Genomic DNA, 21,225 nt, shown 5'->3' on the forward strand with positions numbered 1-21,225 from the left:
ATGTTGGGGCCCCCAACCCCCCATGATACCTCCAACTCTGTCTTGACGCCCTTGACCTCATGATGGTGTTCCCAGCCCTGTGTTGATGCCCCCAACTCTGTCCTGATGCCCTTTCCTGCACGTTGGTGCCCTCAACCCTCTCTTGGTGCCCTTGACCCCACGCGGGTGCCCCCCACCCCACCCCAGTGCCCCCAATGTCATGTTGATGCCCTTGACCCCATGTCAATGCCCTTGATCCTATGTTGGTGCCCCCCGACCCCACACTGGTGTCCCCACCCCGTGCCGGTGCCCCGCCCTCTCCCCTTCTCCAGCGATGCCGGGACATGACTCGTGGGCGGAGCCATATTTGCATAAATTACCATACCACCCCCAGCACCACGCGCGCCTCTATCCGCCGCTTCCGCGTCTGTTTTCCCCTCCTCCCTCCCCCTCCCCCCCGCGCTTCCCGCGTGCTGACGTCATTAGCATGTACGCGCGCCGCTCATTACCATTTCATTAGCATATGACGCGGGAAGGCGGAAGCGGTGGCGCAATGGGGCGGTGCGGGGCCGCCCTGCGCCTGGCCCTGGAGGGGAACATCGGTACCGGGGAGGGGGGGGGGTGCGGGAGAACGGGGGGTCCCGGGGTGACAAGGGGAGGGATGGGGGCTTTTGGGGGTGGGAGGGCATTTTGGAGTGCGGGGGGGGGGCTGCCAGGGGAAAGGGCTGGGTGGGGGTGGGGTGGCGGGAGGATTTGGGATGCGATGGAGGCGGGGGGGGTGGGATTTAGGGGGCCGCAGCCTGAAGCCTCTCGGGGTCCAGTTTAATGAATTATTATCGCTGCTCGGCTTGGGGGTGGTGGTGGGGGTTCACCCTGAAAACCTGCGTTACCCCATGGTGGGGGGTGTCACACAGGCTGAGCCTGCGCTCTGTGTGTGTGTGTGTCCGTGTGTCCGTGTGTCCGTGTGTCCGTCCCCTCCCGCAGCCGTGGGGAAATCCACCTTCCTGAAGCTGCTGGGTGCCACCTTCCCCGAGTGGCACTTTGTGACCGAACCCGTGGCACAATGGCGAAAGGTGCCGGCCGGCGGCCCGGCGGAGGTAACGGCGGGGAACCGGCTGCATCGCGGGCACCGTTCGGCACCCCGCCGCGCTGGGACAACCTCAACCCCCAGCTCGTCCTCCGCAGGCGCCCGTGGGCTCCGCCAACCTTCTCCAGATGATGTACCAGGAGCCGGCTCGCTGGTCCTACACCTTCCAGACCTTCTCCTGCATCAGCCGGCTGAAGGCGATGCTGGAGCCGCCGCCCCAGCAGCTCCCCGGGACCCCCCACCCCGTGCAGGTCTTCGAGCGCTCCGTCTACAGCGACAGGTACGCAGCACCCCCCGAATTAACATCGGAAAGCAGGGGGATGAAAGGGTTTAAATGGGATAACGAGCATCCGCCGGGGTTGTGTCCCCTGGGACCCCTGGGGTGAGCAGAGCCACAGTCGCCAGTGAAGCCTGGGGCGATGCTTCATTACAGCAACGCGCCTGTTGGATAATTTTGAGGCTTCGTTATCCCCCAAATAATCTTTGCTGGTGGCCGCCCCGTCCTCACCTGCGTCAGGCGGCGGCTTAAAATCCCTCGGGTGATGGATGGGCTGGGTAACGGCGAGCTGCACCGCGTGTCCCTCCTTATACATCACTCAGCCCCAAATTAAAGATTTCCACCTTAATTAAATGCCCGCAGGTCCCAATTGGTGCAAAAAAAGGTGGAAAAAAAATGGGCGTGAAGCCGCCTGGGCGTGGGGATGGCTTGGAGGCGCCAGCTGCCCTGTCCCCTCTCTCCATCCCTCCAGGTACGTCTTTGCCAAGAACCTCTTTGAGGCCGGGCACCTGCAGCCACTGGAGTGGGCCATTTACCAGGACTGGCACGGCTTCCTCCTGCGGCACCTGGGGCCCCGCGCCGCCCTCCACGGCTTCCTCTACCTGCGGGCAACGCCGGAGGTGGGTGCTGGCCAGAGGTGGGTGCCGGCTGGAGCCCCCGCATTCGGCAGCTTGGGGGCTGTGGCGGGCGTTCGGCTCCGCTCGGGTTCCGTCGAGCACCTGGAATTGCTAAAATGGTGGGTTTGAAGCCTAAATTGCTGGCCCGGAGGAGCAGGACCTGCTCCCGGTCCCGTGGGAATGTCCTTGGGAGTTTTGCTACAGATCCTAGAGTGGATTTGGGGGAGAGGGAGCTGCAGCATCCTCCCCGGACATCCCCTGGGGACTGCTTTGCCAGACTCCTGTATCCTGTTAACCTCCTGTCTCTCCCATCTCTCCCGTTAACCTCCCATCTATCCCATCTCTCCTGGTAACCTCCTGTCTCTCCCGTTAACCTCCCGTTTCTCCCGCATCCCGTTAACCTCCCGTCTCTCCCATCTCTCCCATTAACCTCCTGTCTCTCCTGCATCCCTTTAACCTTCCATCTCTCCCGTTAACCTCCCGACTCTCCCATCTCTCCCGTTAACCTCCTGTCTTTCCTGCATCCCGTTAACCTCCCGTCTCTCCCATTAACCTCCCGTCTCTCCCATTAACCTCCCGTCTCTCCCGTTAACCTCCCGTCTCTCCCGTTAACCTCCCGTCTCTCCCGTTAACCTCCCGTCTCTCCCGTTAACCTCCCGTCTCTCCCATCTCTCCCGTTAACCTCCCGTCTCCCCTGTCTCTCCCATTAACCTCCCATCTCCCCCGTCTCTCCCGTTAACCTCCCGTCTCTCCCATCTCTCCCGTTAACCTCCCGTCTCCCACGTGGGTGCAGACGTGCCTGGAGCGGCTGCGGCGGAGGGCAAGGAGCGAGGAGAGGAGCATCCAGCTGAGGTACCTGCAGCAGCTCCACGCCCAGCACGAGCACTGGCTGGTGGAGAAGACCACGGAGTGAGTCCCAATCCGGCCCCGGCACCCGGCCCGGGCTGTGGTTTTGGGGTGACCCACCCCCTCCCTGTTGGGGGAGTTTTCTTTGTTTCAACCCTCCCCTCCCATCTTCAGGGTCCACTTTGCGAGCGTGAAGCACACGCCCGTCCTGGTGCTGGATGTGGACGAGGACTTCGAGCACGACGCGGCCGTGCAGGGCGTCCTCATGGCGCAGGTGGGCACGGCCGAGGCGGCATCCCACCTCCCAGCCTCATTTTTCCACGGCAAAAAATAATTTCCACGCCCTCTCTCTCCAAGCTGCTTTAAACTTTGGCCATCCCGGTGCCGAATTCTCAATCAGCTTCTCCTTGCAGGTGGAGGCTTTTGAGACGGCGCTGCGAGCCAAAGATTTGCCATCGTGCCCCGACCCTCTCTGAGGAGCATCAACCGCCGCGAGCTCTGACCGAAGATCCCGATGCCAAGGACAAGGGACAAGTCCCAGGCCCCAGCCAGCCCCCCACCCCCCCCATCCTTTTATTTTGGGCGAGGGGTGTATTTAAGGTGCTGGACAAGCACAGGATGGTTTTAAGGCGAATAATCGGAGGCGCAGCCGTGTGATGAGCTCCGGGGCAGCGTGGCATGACCCCCGTGCTCCCCCCAGCACGCGTAGGGGACCAGGTCACCGCCACAACCCCCTCCCCATTTTGGGGGATCCCTGGGCGGGGGCGGGCAGAGCCGGGGATGCTCCCTGAGGTGGATTTAATGCGCTGGTTAAATTCCAACGAAAAATCCTCGTGGCTCATGCAGAAGTTACACCAACCCCCATATTTTATTATTTATATAGATATTTTTTTTTCCCCTTAAATTAAAAGTGACATTGAGCTCTTGTGCGTCTTGAACTGCTAAGGGGGGGGGGTGGCTTCAGTGGGTGCTGTGCACCCCCTGTCATTATTGTTCCTACAGTTTTGGGGTGTTTGTGGGTGGGGGTGACCCCGTGGAGGTGGGGGGGGACGGTGCCCCGAGGCCCACCCAAGCGTGGGTCAGGCTGGGCTGGGTTTGGGGGAAAATCATGAGGATTTGGCACCCGTTGGGTGTTTTTTGCTGGGGAGAGGGGTTGGCTCTTTAGGGGTTCCCCTTTGGGAGAGGGGGAATCCCCCCAGGCTGGAGGGGCGGCAGGGATGGCAGCACCACCCCCCCCCTTTACCTTTAGGGGAGGTTGTGGCGGGGATGGCGACCCTACATAAACACGGAGGGGGCGGGGCCGGCAGGGGGCGGGGCCGAGCACGTGGTGGGGGCACCTGCCGGGTTGGGGATGGGGTGGTTTGGGGCGGGAAGGGGCGATTTGGGGAGGGGGCTTTGGGGCAGGAGTTGGGGGGCTATGGGATAGGATTTGGGGTGGGGGGTTTGGGGGGGCCTGCGGGGCAGGCTGTAGGGCAGGGTGGGGTACACAGGAGCCGGGCTGCCACCCCCGGGGTCTTCTCCAGCGACCCTACAATAACAGAGCAGGAGCTGCACGGACCACCCCCCCACACACACCCCCACACCCCTCGACGACCCTACAATAACAACAGAACGGGGACGCTGACATGGACCCACGTCCGGCGACCCTACAATAACAACCCAGCACAGCCCCACGTCCGGCGACCCTACAATAACAACCCGGCACAGCCCCATGCCCGACAACCTGGTATGGACCCGCAGCTGCCAACCCTACAAGAACAACCCGACGCACCCCCCACCACCCCACCCACCCCCATCCAACCACCCTACAATAACAACCCGCCCCCCCCCCCCCCCCCCCCAAATACCCGGCGACCCTACAATAAACATCCCCACAACCCTCCTCCTCAACTCCCCCCACCCCCCCCCCAAAAAAACCTCCAACACCAGTGGGCCGCAACCCCTCCCCCCTTCCAACCCCCCCCCCCCCATAACCCCAGAGGGTCTGGGTGCCACCCCCCCTCCTTGCTTGCTGCAAAGCATTGTGGGGGGTGCGGGGGGCTGGCCTGGAGCCCCCCGGCCGGTCCGGCGGGTCCCCCTGAGCGGGCGCCTGCAGAACAAAGGAAGCAGCAGCAGCAGCAGCAACAACGTGCAGCTCCTCTGCAACACCCACCCGGGGGGGGGGGCCCACAATTTGCAGCCACATTGCAACCCCGTTTTTCCTTCCCCCCCCCCCCCCCCGAACACCCCACGCCGTGCATGCACTTAGCTCCGGGTCGAACCCACCCGGCCCCCCGTTTCCAAGGGGGGGCCGTACCCCTTTTTTCCGGTAATGCTCTTTATATCTAAATGGGAAAGTGGAGGGGGAGGGGAGGGGGGGCGTGGGGGGGGCGGCGTGGAAAGTTGCGGGTGCGCGGCTGAAGTTGTGCGGCGGCGGGGTGAAGTTGTGCAAAGTGGCGTGGTTTTAAGGGAAAAAAAAAAAAAAAAAGAAAAAGAAAAAGCGCAAAACGGGGGTTGGGGGAAAAAATGAAAATAAAAGGGTGGGATGGGGGGGGGGGGGCGCAGCACCCCGTTTTGGTGGGAGTTTAGGGGGAAGGAGGGGTGGGGAGTCAGCAGGGCCGCCCCCGGGGTGGAAACGGCGTGGAAATGAAAAGTCGGGGTGACTCGCGTCAGCCGGGTGCTTCGCTCAGCTCCGTCTCTGTTCCCACAGAAGTCACCGGCGGCCCCACGGCACGGGGGACGGTGACGGCGTTATGTCCCTCTCGCCGAGGACCCGCTTCATCCATCCAGCCGCCGGTTCCCCCCGCTCTGCCGCGGCTGGGGGGAGCCCCGAAATCTAACGTTCGGCCCCGGAGCGAGATGGAGAGGTGCGAAGGGCTCCGCCGGGAGGTGAGTGCTCCCCCCCCCCCCCCCCCCCCCCCAATCTCTGTGTGTGCCCCCCTCCTTTTTGGGACAATTTCATCTTTTTGGGGTGATTTGTGGACTCTTTGCGGTAGTTGTAACGTCACCCTAAGTTGTAGGGAGGCTCGTCGGGGTGGGCAGGGAAAGCCCCTCCTTGGTTGGTTGATGGTTTTATTTTTTTTAAGGGTATTTCTGCGGGAAATGAGACCTTCTGCTGCCTTAAAAGCTGCTTTGATGCCTTAAACCCCCTCAAAATCTCAGCTTGTCCTTGAGGCATCCCCAAAACACTGCTGCAGGGTGGGTGGCAGTGGGATGCACGGGACAAACCCTACCTTTAAATTGAATTTCTTTGAATTTCTTGGTATAAAAGAGCAAAACGCTGCGTGAAACCCACCTGGGTACCATTGGGGGGGGATCCCCAAAAAGGAGAGGGTGGCGAGGAAGGGGGCATGTTGGGGGGCCAGAGCCATGCCTGGGGGGAGCATTGCCAACCTAACAAGTCACGGCATTTTCTCCACCAAAAATTACAATGCCTTCCTTCGGCACTTCTGGTTTTACCGGCCGGGGTGGTTATAACAGGGATTTTTAATATCACACCTGCCGTGCACAAAGAGGTGTGGGGGGGTCTGCTCCGGCTGGGGGGGGGGTGTCTCTGCAGTGGAGAGGTGAGGAGGGGGAAACATCTCCTGCTTGGGGTTTATTTTTAGGACTTTGCTCGCCCCAAAATTACTGCTAATTTGCTTTTTGGGGGTACTGGGGGGGGTGAGCAGCTGCCTTGCGCCTCTGAGTTGTATCCAGCAGGTTTTGCCCTTGGGACGGCCGGTGGGCTGGGGTGGTGGGGACGTGGGGACAAAGCGGCTCGGCTGGCTCTTGGCACATGGCAGGGCAGGGGGAAGGACTTTGCCCTTGGCAAAGCGCCGGTGAAAACGGCTGACGGCAGGGATTTGAGCCCCGGTGCTTTTCCAGGGTGGATGTGCTAAAAAAGATGATTTATAAAGATGCTGCCGGAGCCGGGGTCGGCAGTGGTGGGATTCCCCCGGGGAACCCAAGTGCCGGCGGGTCCCTGCTCACCCCGGGCTGGTCCTGGTGGTGCCGGCAGCCGAGCGAGGGGTGTGCCGCGGTTCCCACGTCCCGGCGCCTTTCCCGGGGTGGTTTGGCAGATGAAGCAAGCCGGGGAGCCAGCCTCTTTCCCCAGCACCGGTTCTGCCCGTTCCTCCAGCTTGGCCGGGCCTGGGAAAGCCGGCATCTCCCCTCGTACCTCCATCGCTGGAGCCGCGCTTGTGCCCTCTCCCTTGGGAGTTGATTTCCGCGCTGGGCGATGCGTCCTCATCCACGAGGATTTGGGGAGAGGAGGAGGAGGAGGGAAGACGCCAGAGGTCGAGGTTTCGCTCTGCTCCCGGGCCTGCAGCACCGCTGGACCCTCTCCCGCCCTCCCCGGGTGGCTCTCGATGCCTTTGCCATTTGCATAACTAATCAACGTCTTGGGAACCTGCTCATTACTGCCGTGGTAAAATATACAGCAAAGCCGCGCTCCGCGCCAGAGAGCCGCCGGTTTCTAACAAGAGCCACCCAACCCACCCAGCAATGATCGGGGCTGGTGGAGGGGAGGACGCTCTGACCCATCTCCCTCACCTTCAGGGGGAAAAACCCTTAAATAAACCCCACGGGAAGCTCCATTCCCAGCAGGAACAGTTACACCAGGACCCCCAAACCCCTTTGCCGGGTGGTGGTGGGATGTGATGCAGCTCAAGGTGTCCCTGGCACATCCCCGGCACGTCCCTGACGTTGGGAAATGAGAGCCCTTAACTGAATTTGGCAGGCTGTCTCGGTGCCAAACGCTGGAGATTAGGGATAATCTCATTTAAAGCATTACTAATAAAAAGTTACTAAATTTGTCCATCTCGAGGGGTTTTCCTAATGGGTTGGGGTGGGTTGTTTTTTTTTTTTTTTTTTTCACCCCAAACTGGGTCTGGCGTCTCCAAAAATCCACCGGGGTGGTGGAGGGGATGAAGCACTGCCTGGGGTTCGTCTCATTTTTGGCTGGCGCATCCCAGTGTCACCCGAAGGACCATCACCCGCCTGCCGGGAGGATGTCCTCGGTTAATCCGGAGCGATGCTCGCCGTTACCATGCCTCCGCTAAAAATATTTCAGATCTCGGTTGTGATTGTTAACAGCTAAAATGATTGGGGAGCAAATCACCGGGTGGTTGCTGGCGGCTGTGCTGCCCTGTCCGGCCGGAGGAGGTGGAGGAGGATGGGAGGAAGGAGGCGTCTGTGTTAATTAAATCCCCCCCTCCGTGCTTTTTGCAGCGACCTGTTGCGCGGCGGTGCCGAGCTTGGCTGGGCAAAAGGGGTTTGCAGCCTGCAGCGCTGTTGCGCAAGGTTGGACATTGGGGGAAACCCAGTTCCCGGCTCCGGTTTATGCTATTTATTCCCGTGGGAGTCGCAGTGCTCGGAGCAAAGGTCGGATCCCGGCACGCTCCGGCTCGGCGTTGCAATAGGGCTCTCGGCCTTTTCGGGAAGAGATGAGCCTGAGCCAATACCACAGGGACGGGGATGTCGGGTCTGTGGTTGCATTTTCCACCTGGACTCGGCATCTGGTTTATCCGTCCCGCTGGGCATTACACAGGCCTGGGGCTCCTTGGATTGCTCCTTCTGCAAATCCCTTTGGAAAACAAGTTTTCACCAGGATGCTCCTGGGAAACGTTTGGGACCTTGTAGAAGTTTTGCCAGCGATTTGGTTGGGAATAGGCTTGGAAAACCCACAGCGGGTTGGAGCATCACCTCTAAGCCCTGGATGGGGAAGGCTCTGGGGGAATTTGCTTTCCCGCTCCCCTTTTTCCTTCTCCCCCCTTACAAATACACGTGTGCATCATAGCGGAGACCTGCCAGCTCCGGACAGGAGTTGGAAAAGCTGGAGCTGATCCCATCAGGGCTGTTTTAAGGACTCCAGCCCCGGCTTAACCCTTTCGCCGGCCCATTCCCACTGCTTTTCCCATGGGAAAATGTGTGTGTGTGTGTGTGTGTGTGTGCGTGTGTCCCGCCTTTCCTCACCAGGGTCTGGATTTTGGAGAGAAGGGGGCAGCCAGGAGATGTGTGGGTTTTGGTGGGGGATTTAAGCCTTGCAAAGCTCCGACAGCCCCAAAATTAACGAGGGCCCCAAATTAACAATGTCCCCAAATTAACGACATCCCCAAATTAACGAGGGTGCTGGGGGTTTTAATGGCAGGATAATATTTTGAGGGGGGGCAAAGCATGGTTTTGGGGGTCCCTTGCCTGTTATAGGGGGTCTGTCCCCTGTGTGGTGCTGTTCCTGCTCACCAGCGTGGGCTGCTGCCTCAGTTTCCCGTGGGACACACACACACACGAGTGGGGTTTGAGGGTCCTGTTACCCAGTATTTTTTTTTTGCGGGGGGGGCGGGGAGCGGCACCGGCGGGGTCGGGGGCGCATCGCGGCGTGGGAAGGAGGCACACACAGACACACACACACACCTATACCCCCGCGTGTCCGTGTCCGTCTGTCCGTCACCCCCCCGCCGCCCCCGCTCTTGCGCAGCGGCCGGGATCGGCTCGCGGCCCCGGCGGGGGGAGCGGGCGGGCGGTGTCGCGCTGCGTGGGGGGGGGTGGGGGGGGGTTACGCGTGGGGAGGGGGGGGGGGTGCGTGTTGCGCGGAGGGGGAAGGAGGAGAAGGAGAAGCAGCAGCAGGAGGAGGAGGAGGAGGAGGAGGAGGAGGAGGGGGGGGGGGGGGGGAAGAAGAGATGCGCCGGTCAAACACCCCCCCGGCTGCAGCAGGGCGGCGGTGAGGGAGCGCGGAGGAGAGGGAGACAAGATGGCTTCCTCCTGAGGGCCGGATCCGTGCCGGGGCCCGGCGGGGGCTGCGAGGGGGCAGCGGCGGGGGGAGCGGCGAGGTAAGTACCCCCCCTCCGCCCCGAAAAACACCCTCCCCTCTTTCCCCCACCCCCAGGCACCCCCCCCTGTATTCCCCCCTGTGCATCCCCCACGGCATCCCACCCGTGCAACCTCCCCCCCCCCCCCCCCCCCCGCAATGGACATGCAACGCCGGGGTGGGCTGAGGCGGGGGGGGGGGGGGGGAAGTCGCCCCCCTTTCCCCCCCCCCCACCCCCGCGGTGTTTGCGCGTGTTTTGTGGCTCCGCGGGCGCGGATGAGCAGCGGCGGGCGCGGAGGCGCGGCGGGGCCGGGAGGACAAAGCGGCGGGGCCGGGGGGGGGGGACGGACACGCACCGCCCGGCCGGGGCCCGGCTCTGCCCCGCTCCCCTTTTTGGGTGATTTTTGACTATTTTCACTCTTTTATCCCTTTTCTTTCTCTCCAGCAGCTGGGGGGGGAGGGGACGGATGGGGGGGGGCTAAGCCCTAAAGTGACCCCCCCCATCCTTATTACCCCATTGCTTTTCAGTTGTTTGTTTTGCTTTTTTTTTTTTTTTTTTTTAAATATTATTTTTATTAATCCTTTCCCCTCCATCCCCTAAATGTGCTGAGCTCAGAGGTACGGCGGGTGATGCTAACAAGGGCGATGAGGCTCCCCTGGCGTGACGTCACCCTGACGTAACCCGTCCGCTGGCAGCTGTCATCCCTCGCCGTGACGAGGACACGGGGTCTGGTGGGGTTGGCCCCCGGCTTTTCGTCACGCCAGGGGATAACGGGGGTAGGATGGAGGTGGGGACTAGAGGCGGCATGTCCTCCCTTGGAGGGGTCTCATTTGCCCACCAAGGTGGCGATTTGGGTTATCCCGGTGCCAAGAGCAGCGTGGTTTGGCGGCAGGCAGGATCCGACCGGCTGTGGGTGCTGGTGGCACCGGGGGACGTCCCCGAGGTCAGGGAGAGCGTGCCGAAACATGGGGCCGCCCCGAAGTTTTGAGTCCGCGGTGAGCGGCTTCGGCACCACGTGTTTTCGAGGGACGGGGATGCTTCAGATCTCGCACCCGGGATGCGCCGGCGCGTTGCACCCGCCTGCCCGCCAACGCCGGGGCCGCCTCCGGATCCACGGATGCTTTGCAAAATAAGACCCCTTCCTAGGTGCCGGGGTGCCGGGATGCGGTGAGCGCCGGTGCGGCCCCGAAGTTGCATCATGCTGGGGAGGGATGGGCAGCGCCGGAGCAGAGTCCTTGCAGATTGTTACGGTGACCCCATAAACGAGCCCTGCTCTTGGCCTTTGGCACCTAATTAGCTGTGACGAGGTTTGTTTTTCGGATTACTGACGTGGACTCTTTATCGCAGGTAATTAAGGGGAGAGGTGGCTCGGAGGAGGAGCTGGTGGGACCTTGGAAAAGCAAAATGTCCCACCCCCCACTTTGGCCTTTCCTGGTGGGGCTTTGCTGGCCCCACTGGGGACAGGGATGGCAAAGCGGTGGCGCGGTGCCTCTGGGACGCGCGGTTGTGCTGTGGGTCTGTGTCTCAAAAAGCCTTTCCTGGGGTGTCCCCGGTGCTGGCACACTTGGGAGTGAGCTGTCCCCACGGCACTGGGGTCCTTGGTCCACTGCCTGCATGTGTTGGGGTACCCTGCCCATGTGTTCTGGGGTCCCTGGTCCCCATCCCTATGGCATTGTGCATGTGCTGGTGTCCCCAGTCCCTGTCCCCACAACATCGGGGTCTTTGGATTCCTGTCTTCACGGGCTGGGGTCCCCGGTCCTCATCCCCACATCATCAGGGTCCCTGGTCCCCTGCCTGTGTGCTCTGGGGTCACTGGTCCACATCCATGTGGTATCAGGGTCCTCGGTCCCCTGCCTATGTGTGCCGGTGTCCCCTGTCCCTGTGGCATTGTGTGTCCCTGTCCCCATAGCAATGGGGTTCCTGACCCCCTGCCGACGTGTGCTGGAGTTCCCTGGTCCCCATCCCCACCGCATCAGGGTCCTTGGTCCCCTGTTTGTGCGCGCCAGTGTCCCCATCCCTATGACAGTGGTGTCCCTTGTCCCCTGCCTGTGCGTGCTGAGGTCTCTGCTCCTTGTTTCTGCAGCATCGGGGTTCCCATTCCCCTTCTTGCATGTGCGGGGTCCCTAGTCCCCATCCCCATGCCATCGTGGTCCCCAGTCCCCTGCGTGCATGTGCTGGGCTCCCTCGTCCTTCTCCCTGTGACATTGGGGTCCTCAATCCCCTGCCAGCATGTGCCGGCATCCCCGGTCCCTGTTCCTATGGCAATGGGGTCCCCGTTCCCTGCCCACACGAGCCGGGGTCCCTGCCGTGTCCCTCACTCCACGTGTGCTCAGGGAGCCTTTTTAACAGGACGGCAGCAAAGGGGCCGACACCAAAGCCCACCGTCCCCATCCCATCGCTGTGCCCACCACAGCTCGGGGTGCGGGCTGGGACGAGAGCGATGGACCCCAAACCCAGCCCTCCTGGGGACCGGTCCCCTTTCTCCCCTCCTCTGCCAGCTCTTTAATCTCGCTGCTTTGAGCTCAGTGCAAGAGGGTGCCAGACCATTTTTGAGGATGAAAGAGCTGGGTTTTTTTTTTATTACCCCCCCCTCCCCGGGCCAGCATCCAAGGGGAGATGAAATGAAACGGGAAGAGGCTGGAGGTGAAACAGCTGCGATCAGCGCCGTCCCCGCTCCACATCTGCCCGCCACGCCACTGCCAGCCCCACAGACTGAGCTCAACCCCAATTTTCTCCTCTTTCCCGGGGCCAAAACCTCCTTTCCCCGGGAGCTGGGATGCTCAGTGGTGGCAGGACGGGGCTGGCAGTGCGCAGGCAGCGGGGATTTGCAGGCAGGGTTCTGCCGGGTTGTCGGAGGGAGTCGTGTCGCGGGGACAATGCGGCGTGTTTGTTTGCTACAGCTAAAATGGCAGTTCTTAAGGGGAAAAAAAAAAAAAAAAAAAAAAAAAAAGAGAGAAGTGCTTCTGCACATCCAGTCACCGCATCTTTTGATTAAATGAGATTTTGCTGTCGAATGGGGGAGCTGGGGACTGTGAGCTCCTGAGCCTGCAATTTCCATCGCAGCCAAATGAGGGGAAAAAAAAACACCCTGAACCACCCCAAGCCCTGAAAATGCTGTAAAAAAAAAACGGATTGGAGCAAGTTGTAATTGCTGCAGTCATCAGTGCAGAGGCAGGGGATGCTGTGTAATGGCTGGAGGGTTCGTCACCGCAGAGCTGGTGGCTGCTGGTGACACGGCCCTGGTCACCACAGCCCCCCACTTCCCAGCCTGGCCGAACTGGGTGGGGGAGCAGCCTGGGAGCTGCGGCCCGTTGCGAATGCTGTGCTGGGAGGCGATGGGGTGCAGGAGAGGGCTGAGCAGCAACAGGGCAAGGGGCTTTAAAGACCTTGAGCCTCTTCGAAAACCCCAGTTGGTGTTGCAATTAAAGCCACTGCATTTAAGGTCGTTGCATCTAACGCCGTTGCACTTAACACCATTGCATTTAAAGCCGTTGCACTTAACGCCATTGCGCTTAACTCCGTTGCATTTAAAGCCCTTGCGCTTAAAGCTGCACCAATTAAAGCCAATTGCAATTAAAGCCCTTGCGTGTAAAGCCACACCAATTAAAATGAAAGCCATCGCAACACAAGCCCTTGCAGCGGGGCTGACTTCTCCCACCCATGCTGGGTGCTTAGCCGAGCCTTCCCCGGTCGGGATGCCGGCACGAAGGCAGCGGCTGCCCGTCCCCTGCCCGTCCCCGTGCTCCTCGCCTGCAGCCGCTGGCAGCCGGTGCTGCCGGCCAGAGCACGCTGCCTGCCCGCACATGGCTTTTTTTAGGTTTACAAACATGACGGCCCCGTGCACGCGCCGCTTCCCCCCCTCCTTCCCCGTGAGTCATCAACCCCGTCACCGGGCCGGGGAAGCCGGAGGCGGCGTCGGCACATCCCCCTCGGTGCTGATGACCCCAGCGGGGGAAAAAAAAGCAAAATTAGATTTTTTTTATCTTTTTTTTTTTTTTTTTTTTTTTTTTCCGCCCTTTTTTAATCATCCCCAGTCCTTTTTCGGCGAGCAAGATGGGGAGGATGCGGATGGCGACTGCGGCTGCCACCCCGGCTCGCGGGTGGTACACGATGGGGTGTTTCTGGAGAGGACCGTGGCACCGGTCGGAGGGTGGGAGAGCTGAAACGCTGTCAGCCGGCGGCTGTGTTTTGGTAGCCGTGGATTCAAGGTGATGCCGGTTGGCCTGGTTTTGGGGATGGGTGAGGTTTCGAGGCCGGGGGGGGGGGGAAAGCCGGTGAGACCCCAAAACGTAGGAGGAGATGCTGGCAAAAGCCTCGCTGCGTGGCTCCCCGGGCCCGGCAGTGCCGGTGCCGCGGCTGCTGGTGAGCGGAGAGATGCCGAAGCCCCCGCGGCTGAGCTCATCGCCGGAGCCGGTTGGCGTCGGGGCTGAGGTGGCTGCAGTGACTCAGCAGTGCCAGTGCTGACTCAGCGGCACCGGCCCCCGGGGAGGCAGCTGGGATAGGGGGGGAGCTTTAAATTTTGGGGGAGATAAAGGTTTTTGGTTTTGTTTTTTTTTTTTTTTTTCTCCTACAGCATGGTGCAAAATGGTTCTGCTGGTGCCAAGCCGTGTCACCAGCATGTGTTTTCTACCCCGTGCATCTTCCTCTGGCTTTGGCAAAGGGGTTTCATCCGGAGGGGTCGTGTCTCCCACCCGCCACGAGATGCTTTTCCCCACAGGGTACGGGTTGTGATGGTGAAACCAGCTCTGGGTTTGGCAGAGCCGGCGTTTTCCCTGCTCCCAGACGGGGCAGGGCTGGGCTCCCACTCATCTCCCGGCTCCTGCCCGCCGGCCATCGTGCTGCCGACTTGCCCGTGCTTGTCGGGCAGGAGGAGGGTGGTGGCGCACACGGTTCTCCTCCTCCTCCTCCTCCCCTGCTGAAAGGTCGGGCTGTGCAGCACAGCGGCGGTGTGAGAAGCCCCCACGTCCCGGAGAGGGGGGGGACACACCGCAGCATCCCCCCAGGTATGACGGGACGTGGATGGGCTGGAGAGGAGCTGAGCACCCATGGGTGCGAGGTGGCACAGCCCTGACTTGCACCCAGGGGCCAGGAGGGTGCAGGGACCCCCCTCCCTGCTCAAACTGTGGGGCAGAGCCTTGAAAATTAGGGTGCAGTTTGGTTAGTGCATGGGTGTGGGGTGGCTTTCCTCCTCGCTCCTCCAAAACCGGCTTTTCCTCCCCTGATTTGCAACGCAAAGCAGTCAGCAGGGTGGAAATGTCTCGGGGGGGGTGTGGGGGTGTGTGTGTGGGGGTGTGGAGGGGGCTGAAGGGGACGGAGCGGGGTCCCGCGGGGGACGCTGGCGGTGGGGCTGCGAAATCCGGCCCAGCCCCGCGGGGGTGGCTGGGCTGGGACAGCAAATGCTGCCAGGCCGGGCGAGAGGCGAGGCGAGGCCCTGGGCCTTTCTCCTCTGGCCCACACGCTTCCTCCTTCCTTCTTCTTTCCCAGGTGGGCCTTTTTTCCCTCCTGACCCCTTTTTCCCCAACCCTGTCCCCTTCCTCCCGGCCCCCTTCCCCTTCTTCCCCTTGTTTCCCTTCCTCCTCATCCCCATCTTCCTCTTCTTCCTCTCCTTCCTCATCCCCTTTCTCCCGCTTTCTCCCCATTTATCCCTTTCTCCCCATTTATCCCTTTCTCCCCATTTATCCCTTTCTCCTCATTTATCCCTTTCTCCTCCTTCCCCTTTTTTTCTCCTTCTTCCCCCTCTTTTTCTCCTTCTTCCCCCTCTTTTTCTCCTCCTTCCCCTTCTTTTTCTCCTCCTTCCCCTTCTTTTTCTCCTCCTTCCCCTTCTTTTTCTCCTCCTTCCCCTTCTTTTTCTCCTCCTTCCCTTTCTCCTCCCCCTTCTCCTTCTTCTCCTTCCCCTTCCTCTTCCCCTTCCCCTACCTCTTCCTCTTCTCCTTCCCCTCCCCCTTCTCATTCCTCCCTATCCCCATCTTCCTCTTCCCCTTCCCCCCCTTCCCCTTCCCCAAGGACAGAACAGACACTGTTCCCCACCAGCCAGAGATTTGGCTTTGCCCAGCTGGCCCTGGTGCCAATCTGGTAGCCGAGTGCCGGCATGAGAGGAGCCAGCTGTGTTTGAGGAAAAAAATGCTCCAAGAAACAAAAATAGCGCTGCGTGTGTTTTTTCTTCTTTTTTTTTTTTTTTTTTTTTTCTTCCTCCTCTCTCCTTCTTTTCCCTTTACAAGAGCTTGTCTCCCTCCCTGCCCGGCCGGAGCCGGGAGCCTGACGCGGCTCCGTGCCGTGCCAAACCTTTCCCCCTGCCTGCGCCAACTGGCGGCTCCCGGCTCGGCTCCGCGCCGCGGAGGGAAGACACGCCGTAGTGGGAATGCATGCCGTGGTTTGGCCACGGCAGCTTGCTTCCCAAAAGCTGCTCCAGTGGGAGCATCCTCTGGGGCATCGTTTGCCTGTCCCCAGTGCTGAGCATCCCTGCTCCGACCATCTTCACCTGAGCATCTTGACCCCAAACATCCCCTCCCTGAACATCCCTGCTCCAAGCATCCCTTCCCTGAGCATCCCGATCCCGAGCATCTTCACCCAAACATCCCTACCCTGAGTATCCCTCCTCCAAGCATCCCAACCCCGAGCATTCCTGCCCTGAGCATTCCCTCAGTGAGCATTCCCACCCCTCATCCCTACCCTGAGCATTCCCGCCCTGAGCATCCCAATCCTGAGCATCCCTACCCTCAGCATCCCTACTCTGAGCATCCCCAGCCTGGAGCATCCCCAACCTGGAGCAGCTCAACCTGGAGCATCCTTTCCCTGAAATTCCCACCCTGAGCATCCCCCTCCCTGATCATTCCCACCCCAAGCATCCTTGCTGTGGCCCCTCCAAAAGGGAAGACCCTTTTCCTGGAGGAAATGAGGAGAATGGAGATGGGGACAAATATTTTTCCACCTGGAATAAAATCCCCCATCTCCCTTGGAAGCTCCCGGCGCTGGTGGGGTGCTGGTGCAGGAGCTGAGAGCGGGACTATGTCACATTCCACTGGCTCTTTGTAGCCCAGTGAGAAGGAAAAGGGGGTGAAATAATTGCCCCAGCGCCATCCGGAGAGGGGTTATGGCTACAGGAGTCCACGAAAGTGCTCCCGGGGCTCGGGTAAAGCAGAGCCGGGCTTCCCACGGCGTAAATCAGCTCAGCTCCCTCAGCATCGGCGCTATTCCGGCTTTTCTCCGGGCTAAATGAGGACAGGAGCAAGCAGCTCAGACCCAGCGCTGGGGTCAGCTGGGGCCATGGAAACAGCTTGGAAAACAAGGCGGGAGAGGCAGCCGCGGCCGCCCGCAGCGCCGGGAGGCAGCGGGACCGTGAGCCGGCGCAGTGGGTACCCCGGCCGGGGGGGAGCCAGGGGGCTGCTGCGGGTCCGGCTCGGCGCTCGGGCTTCCCACATTTCCTTTATTTTTCATTTTCGGGTGCGTTGAGTGTGGATTTAGGGCATCCACACCGTTCGGCTCCTCTCCGGCATCCCCCCTGCTGGTACCTGAGGACCGTGGCGGTGGTTTGGGATCAGGAGGGGGGTTTGCTGTCTCTTGGGGTGCGGTGAGGCGAGGCGGGGGAGCATCAATCCCTGGGCGGGAGGTGTGTGTGTGTGATTCGGGCAGCATTTCCTTCCCCGGCAAAGCCCTTTGGTGACACCGGCCGGGCCGGTTTGTTATTGTAGGATCTTCTGCGCTCAGGGATGCTCAGGGCTTCCCCTCCCCGGCGGTGCCCCCCAACCCCACCGTCCCGACGGAGGATCCCCAGGGCTCTTGCCAGAGGAGGAAAACCACAAGCCGAGTGCCGGGGCTGGCCTGGCTCCACCGGCGCGGCGCGGGGCTGGCAGCCAAGCTGCCTCCTGCCTCTTGGCCGGCCCGTGCCGCTGGCTGGCAGCGGCGCCCGCTGACCTCCCAAACACCCCGCCGTGTCCTCGCCGCAGCCCCGGCACACGGCGTTGTGTCTGTGTGTCTCTGTGTGTGTGTATGTCCCGCCACCCAGATGCCACCGGGACGGGCTCGGCATCCCCGCCGGTGCGGTTCAGCCTTCCTCTGCTCTCCTCTGGCTCTCCACTTTGAATAAAAATTGAGCATTTTTTTTTTTTTTTTTTTTTGCAGCGGGATGGCACCAAGCGGTGTCTTCCACACCGCTTTGCATGCACCAAGTTTCTCTGTTCTCTGCAGCGGAGCCATTTCTCTCGTGCCAAAGGATTTAATAAACCCCCAAAATACTTAGACAGGGGCAATTTTGGGGCCCCTGGTGGGGGTGAGCAGGTGATTTTGGGAGGATGAAGGATTTAAAACCTGTTCCCCTGTTGGCTTTGGGTGGGTTTAGTTCATTTTTTCATACACTCCAGCAGGGAGGTTGAAAGTAATAATTTGAAAGGGAGAAAAAGAGGGAAAAAAAAAAAAAAAAGGTGAAAAGCAAGTTTGAAACAGCTCTGGCTTTCACAGGGCGGCTGGGGCAGGCAGGACAGGCGCACAGACAGACGGCTGTCTGTCCTTCAGGACAGGTGGAACCCAGCTTGTCCCCTGGTTTCTGGGTTGGTGTGGGGCTGCTTTGGGATTTGGATGCATAGGACTGGTGGGTATCCAGGGTTGCTGGATATATAGACTGCTGGCCATATAGGGTTGTTGGCTGTATAGGTCACTGGATATATAGGGTTGCTGGATATGTAGGACTTGAGTGTTTAGGGTTGCTGAATATATAGGTCTGCTGGATGTATGGGATTGCGGAATATCCAAGTTGCTGGATATAATAATTTGCTGGATATTTAGGGCTTCTGGATATATAGGGCTACTGGATGTATAACATTGTTGATTATATAGAGCTGCTGGATATATAGGGCTGCTGGATGTATAAGATCACTGATTATATAGAGCTGCTGGAGATATAGGGTTGCTGGATATATAGGTCTGCTGGATATATGGGATTGTGGAATATCTAAGTTGCTGGTTATAATGTGTTGCTGGATATAAGGGGTTAGTGGACATGCAGGTTGCTGAATGTATAAGATTACTCATTATGGAGAGCTGCTGGATATATAAGGCTGCTGGATGTAGAAGATTGCTGGATGTATAGGACTGCTGGATCTATAGGGCTGCTGGATATATAGGGCTGTTGAATAGATAAGATTGCTGGATATATATAAGTTGCTGGATCTGTAGGGCTACTGGATATATAGGGTTGTTAGACACCTAAGACTGCTGACCATGCCGGTTGCTGGATATATGGGGCACTGTATCCATAGGGCAGTGGGCTCTATGGGGTTGCTGGCGGCGGGGGCTGCCGTTCCCCCCCTGCAGCCAGCGGAGCTGCGGCCGTCCCTCCCCGCCAGCTCACGGGGTTGGGGTCCCCCTTGGGTCCCCCCATGGGGTGTCAAGGCGCCTTTCGGGGCCCAGCCAGCCCTGCGGGCTGTGGGGGCCGGCGTGGGGCCCTCCGCGGTCCGTCCGTCCATCCCTACGTGCGCGCGGCGCCGGGGCTAATGGCTCCTCCAGCTGGTTTTGCAGGGGGCGGGGAGGGCCGGGGCGGCTGAGGCTTGAACAACTCGTTTCGTCTTTCCTCCCCGGACGGTCCCGCCATCGCCTTTGGCTTCACCTCCCGCCCCGCACACGTAAGTGCCGCCCGGGCAGAGCTGTACCCGAATCCGGCACCGTGCCCCCGCCGGGGCTCCCCCCCGCCACTCGCTGGGTTATAAACGGCTCCGGACTATTCCCAGGGAGCACAGCCCAGGCTGGAAACTCTCCAAGCTGGGCTCTGCATGTGTGGTTTGGTTTGTTTTTTTTTTTTTTTTTTCCTTCCTCCCTTCCCTCTGTTCAAGGCATTTAAAATGGGGAAAAAAATAAAAAAAAAAATTAAAAAAAAAAAAAAAGAGGAAAAACAGATTAAAAAAATACATGTTTTCATCCTCAGAGGGATTTTCCCCCTTTTATAGCACCCGGAGGATGCAGAAGGGACCATGTGGGAGCCGAGTAGTTTAGCTAACCCGAACTGAAGCACTTGGCTTTCTCTTTATTTTAATTTATTTCCCTTCCCTCTCCCCAGCTTTTATTCTTTCCCACGGTGAATGGAAGGAGGTTTGGTCAAGCAGAGCTTTTTCCAGGGAAAACGGGCTGAGGCATGGAGGAATAGGTGCCCATGGCAGCGACGGAGGGATTTCTGTGGATGCTCCTGGAGTGAGTTGGGATGGGGATTGATTTTTGGGGAGAAGCCGCAAGGTCTTTCCTCTCTGAGCCCCTGGGGCCAGAAACAAAAGGAGCTGGATGAGAGAAGCAGGAAAAAAACCCTTTATATATTTATATGTATATATATTTTTTTTTTTCTCCCACTGATTTGGGGAAGGTTGTAGCTTTCAGATTAACCTTTTAGGAGTTGCGAGGAATGGTTGCTTCTGCCTTGCATTCGCAGGGTGAACTATTTTCCTGCATCCCCAGCCTGGGTTGATAACATGGTTTATGGGATGGAGCAGCCCAAGGTGCCACCCTGGCCCAGCGACTGATTTTTGGGGCTTCCCCTACCCTTACCCAGCAGGTTCCCCCAGCCCCGGGTAGACCCTTAGGGCTGGCATCCGCTCCCCACCCACAGCAAAACAGGTTTATCATCATTTCTCCGGGCTGGCATCACCGCTGAGACTCAGGGGACGCTTCGGGGCACAAATGTGTCCCCCCAAGGTCCTGGAGGGGGCTCGGGGTGTTTTTCTCCCTGCCACTGTTCGCTGTTTGGGAAAAACCCTTTTGGCTGGGGACGAGGAGGAGGAGGAGGAGGAGGAAAATGACGGCGTAGGAAGGACGGGCGAGGCTGCTCCTTCCTTGGTTTGCAAAGGAGAGCGGAGGCGGTGTGTTGTCCCCACCCTGCCCAGGCTGCCGTTTCGCCGGCGCTCGACACAAACCGGCGGCGAAGCACTTGCTCCCCAGACTTGATGGACCAGTCCCAGCGCTCGTGGCTCCGTCGCTTGGCTGCGGGGATGCTGCAAAGGGACCGAAGCCGGAGCCCCTGTAAAGCCGTGGCAGCATCAGGGTGAGAGACCTGGGCTGGAGCAGGGCCGCGGCGATTTGCACCGGCGCTGTGCTCCCCTAGGAGTTTTCACCCCCGGGGACGGGGGATTTTGGGGCTATAATCACGCTGGGAGTGGTTCCTCCCCGGTTTCGCCGGGGTTTCGCCTCCGTCAGCAGCATGCTTATCTCTGGCATGGAAACCAGCCACGCTCAAGCATGTGGCTTCGCTCTCCCTGAAGGACGCCGGTGCCGAAGCCGTGGGGCTGGTGGCTGAAGGGTTAAACGCAGCTCCACCACCACCAGCCGCACACTGACAGCTTGCTTGAACCTGGAGCTGTAACTCGGGATCTCCCAGCGAGTCTGGGCTGCGGATCCTTCCCGAGCCGGTACCGGCACTGTCCAGAGACAGGAAGCTCTGCCCACAGCCTTTGCTTGCTTTGTCATATTTTTTTCCAGCGAACTTTGTTGTATTTTTAGCCTGCAGGAAGCTCCCCTTGGTTATCGGCAAATTGCTAAATCAACTGCCAGCACCCGGCACCCCCAGCTGCCAGAGCACTAAAATCCCCGCTGCTGAGGGGGGAGAGCCACAGAGCACAGAAAGACACCCCCCCCCATCCCTGGCAAAACCCCTTGGAGGATCTTAACCAGGGCACGCGA

General features: G+C 59.9%; 2 protein-coding genes across 5 annotated transcripts in view; both read left to right on the plus strand.

Annotated features, from left to right (window-relative positions):
- Positions 1-490: 490 nt before the first annotated feature.
- On the plus strand, positions 491-3,726 carry DGUOK (deoxyguanosine kinase). The gene is made up of 7 exons (XM_032985115.2): positions 491-581; positions 964-1,076; positions 1,165-1,346; positions 1,816-1,963; positions 2,754-2,869; positions 2,981-3,080; positions 3,220-3,726. Exons 1-7 carry the CDS (start codon positions 503-505, stop codon positions 3,280-3,282), a joined length of 801 nt encoding a protein of 266 aa, XP_032841006.2. The 5' UTR covers positions 491-502; the 3' UTR covers positions 3,283-3,726.
- Positions 3,727-5,428: 1,702 nt separating this feature from the next.
- TET3 (tet methylcytosine dioxygenase 3) overlaps positions 5,429-21,225 on the plus strand; it is a 33,667-nt gene continuing 17,870 nt past the window's right edge. For 2 of the 4 annotated variants that reach the window (XM_042801475.1, XM_042801477.1), the window contains exon 1: positions 5,429-5,674. In XM_042801475.1, coding sequence (XP_042657409.1) covers positions 5,432-5,674 — 243 coding nt within the window. In that variant the 5' untranslated portion in view covers positions 5,429-5,431. Of the gene's footprint in view, positions 5,675-9,478; positions 9,595-14,556; positions 14,577-21,225 lie in introns of those variants that run through there. The other 2 variants (XM_042801476.1, XM_042801478.1) reach the window with 2 other exon arrangements.

This window comes from Tyto alba, unplaced genomic scaffold (genome assembly GCF_018691265.1).
Source record: "Tyto alba isolate M040663 unplaced genomic scaffold, T.alba_DEE_v4.0 Super-Scaffold_34, whole genome shotgun sequence".
Taxonomy (NCBI): Eukaryota; Metazoa; Chordata; class Aves; order Strigiformes; family Tytonidae; genus Tyto; species Tyto alba.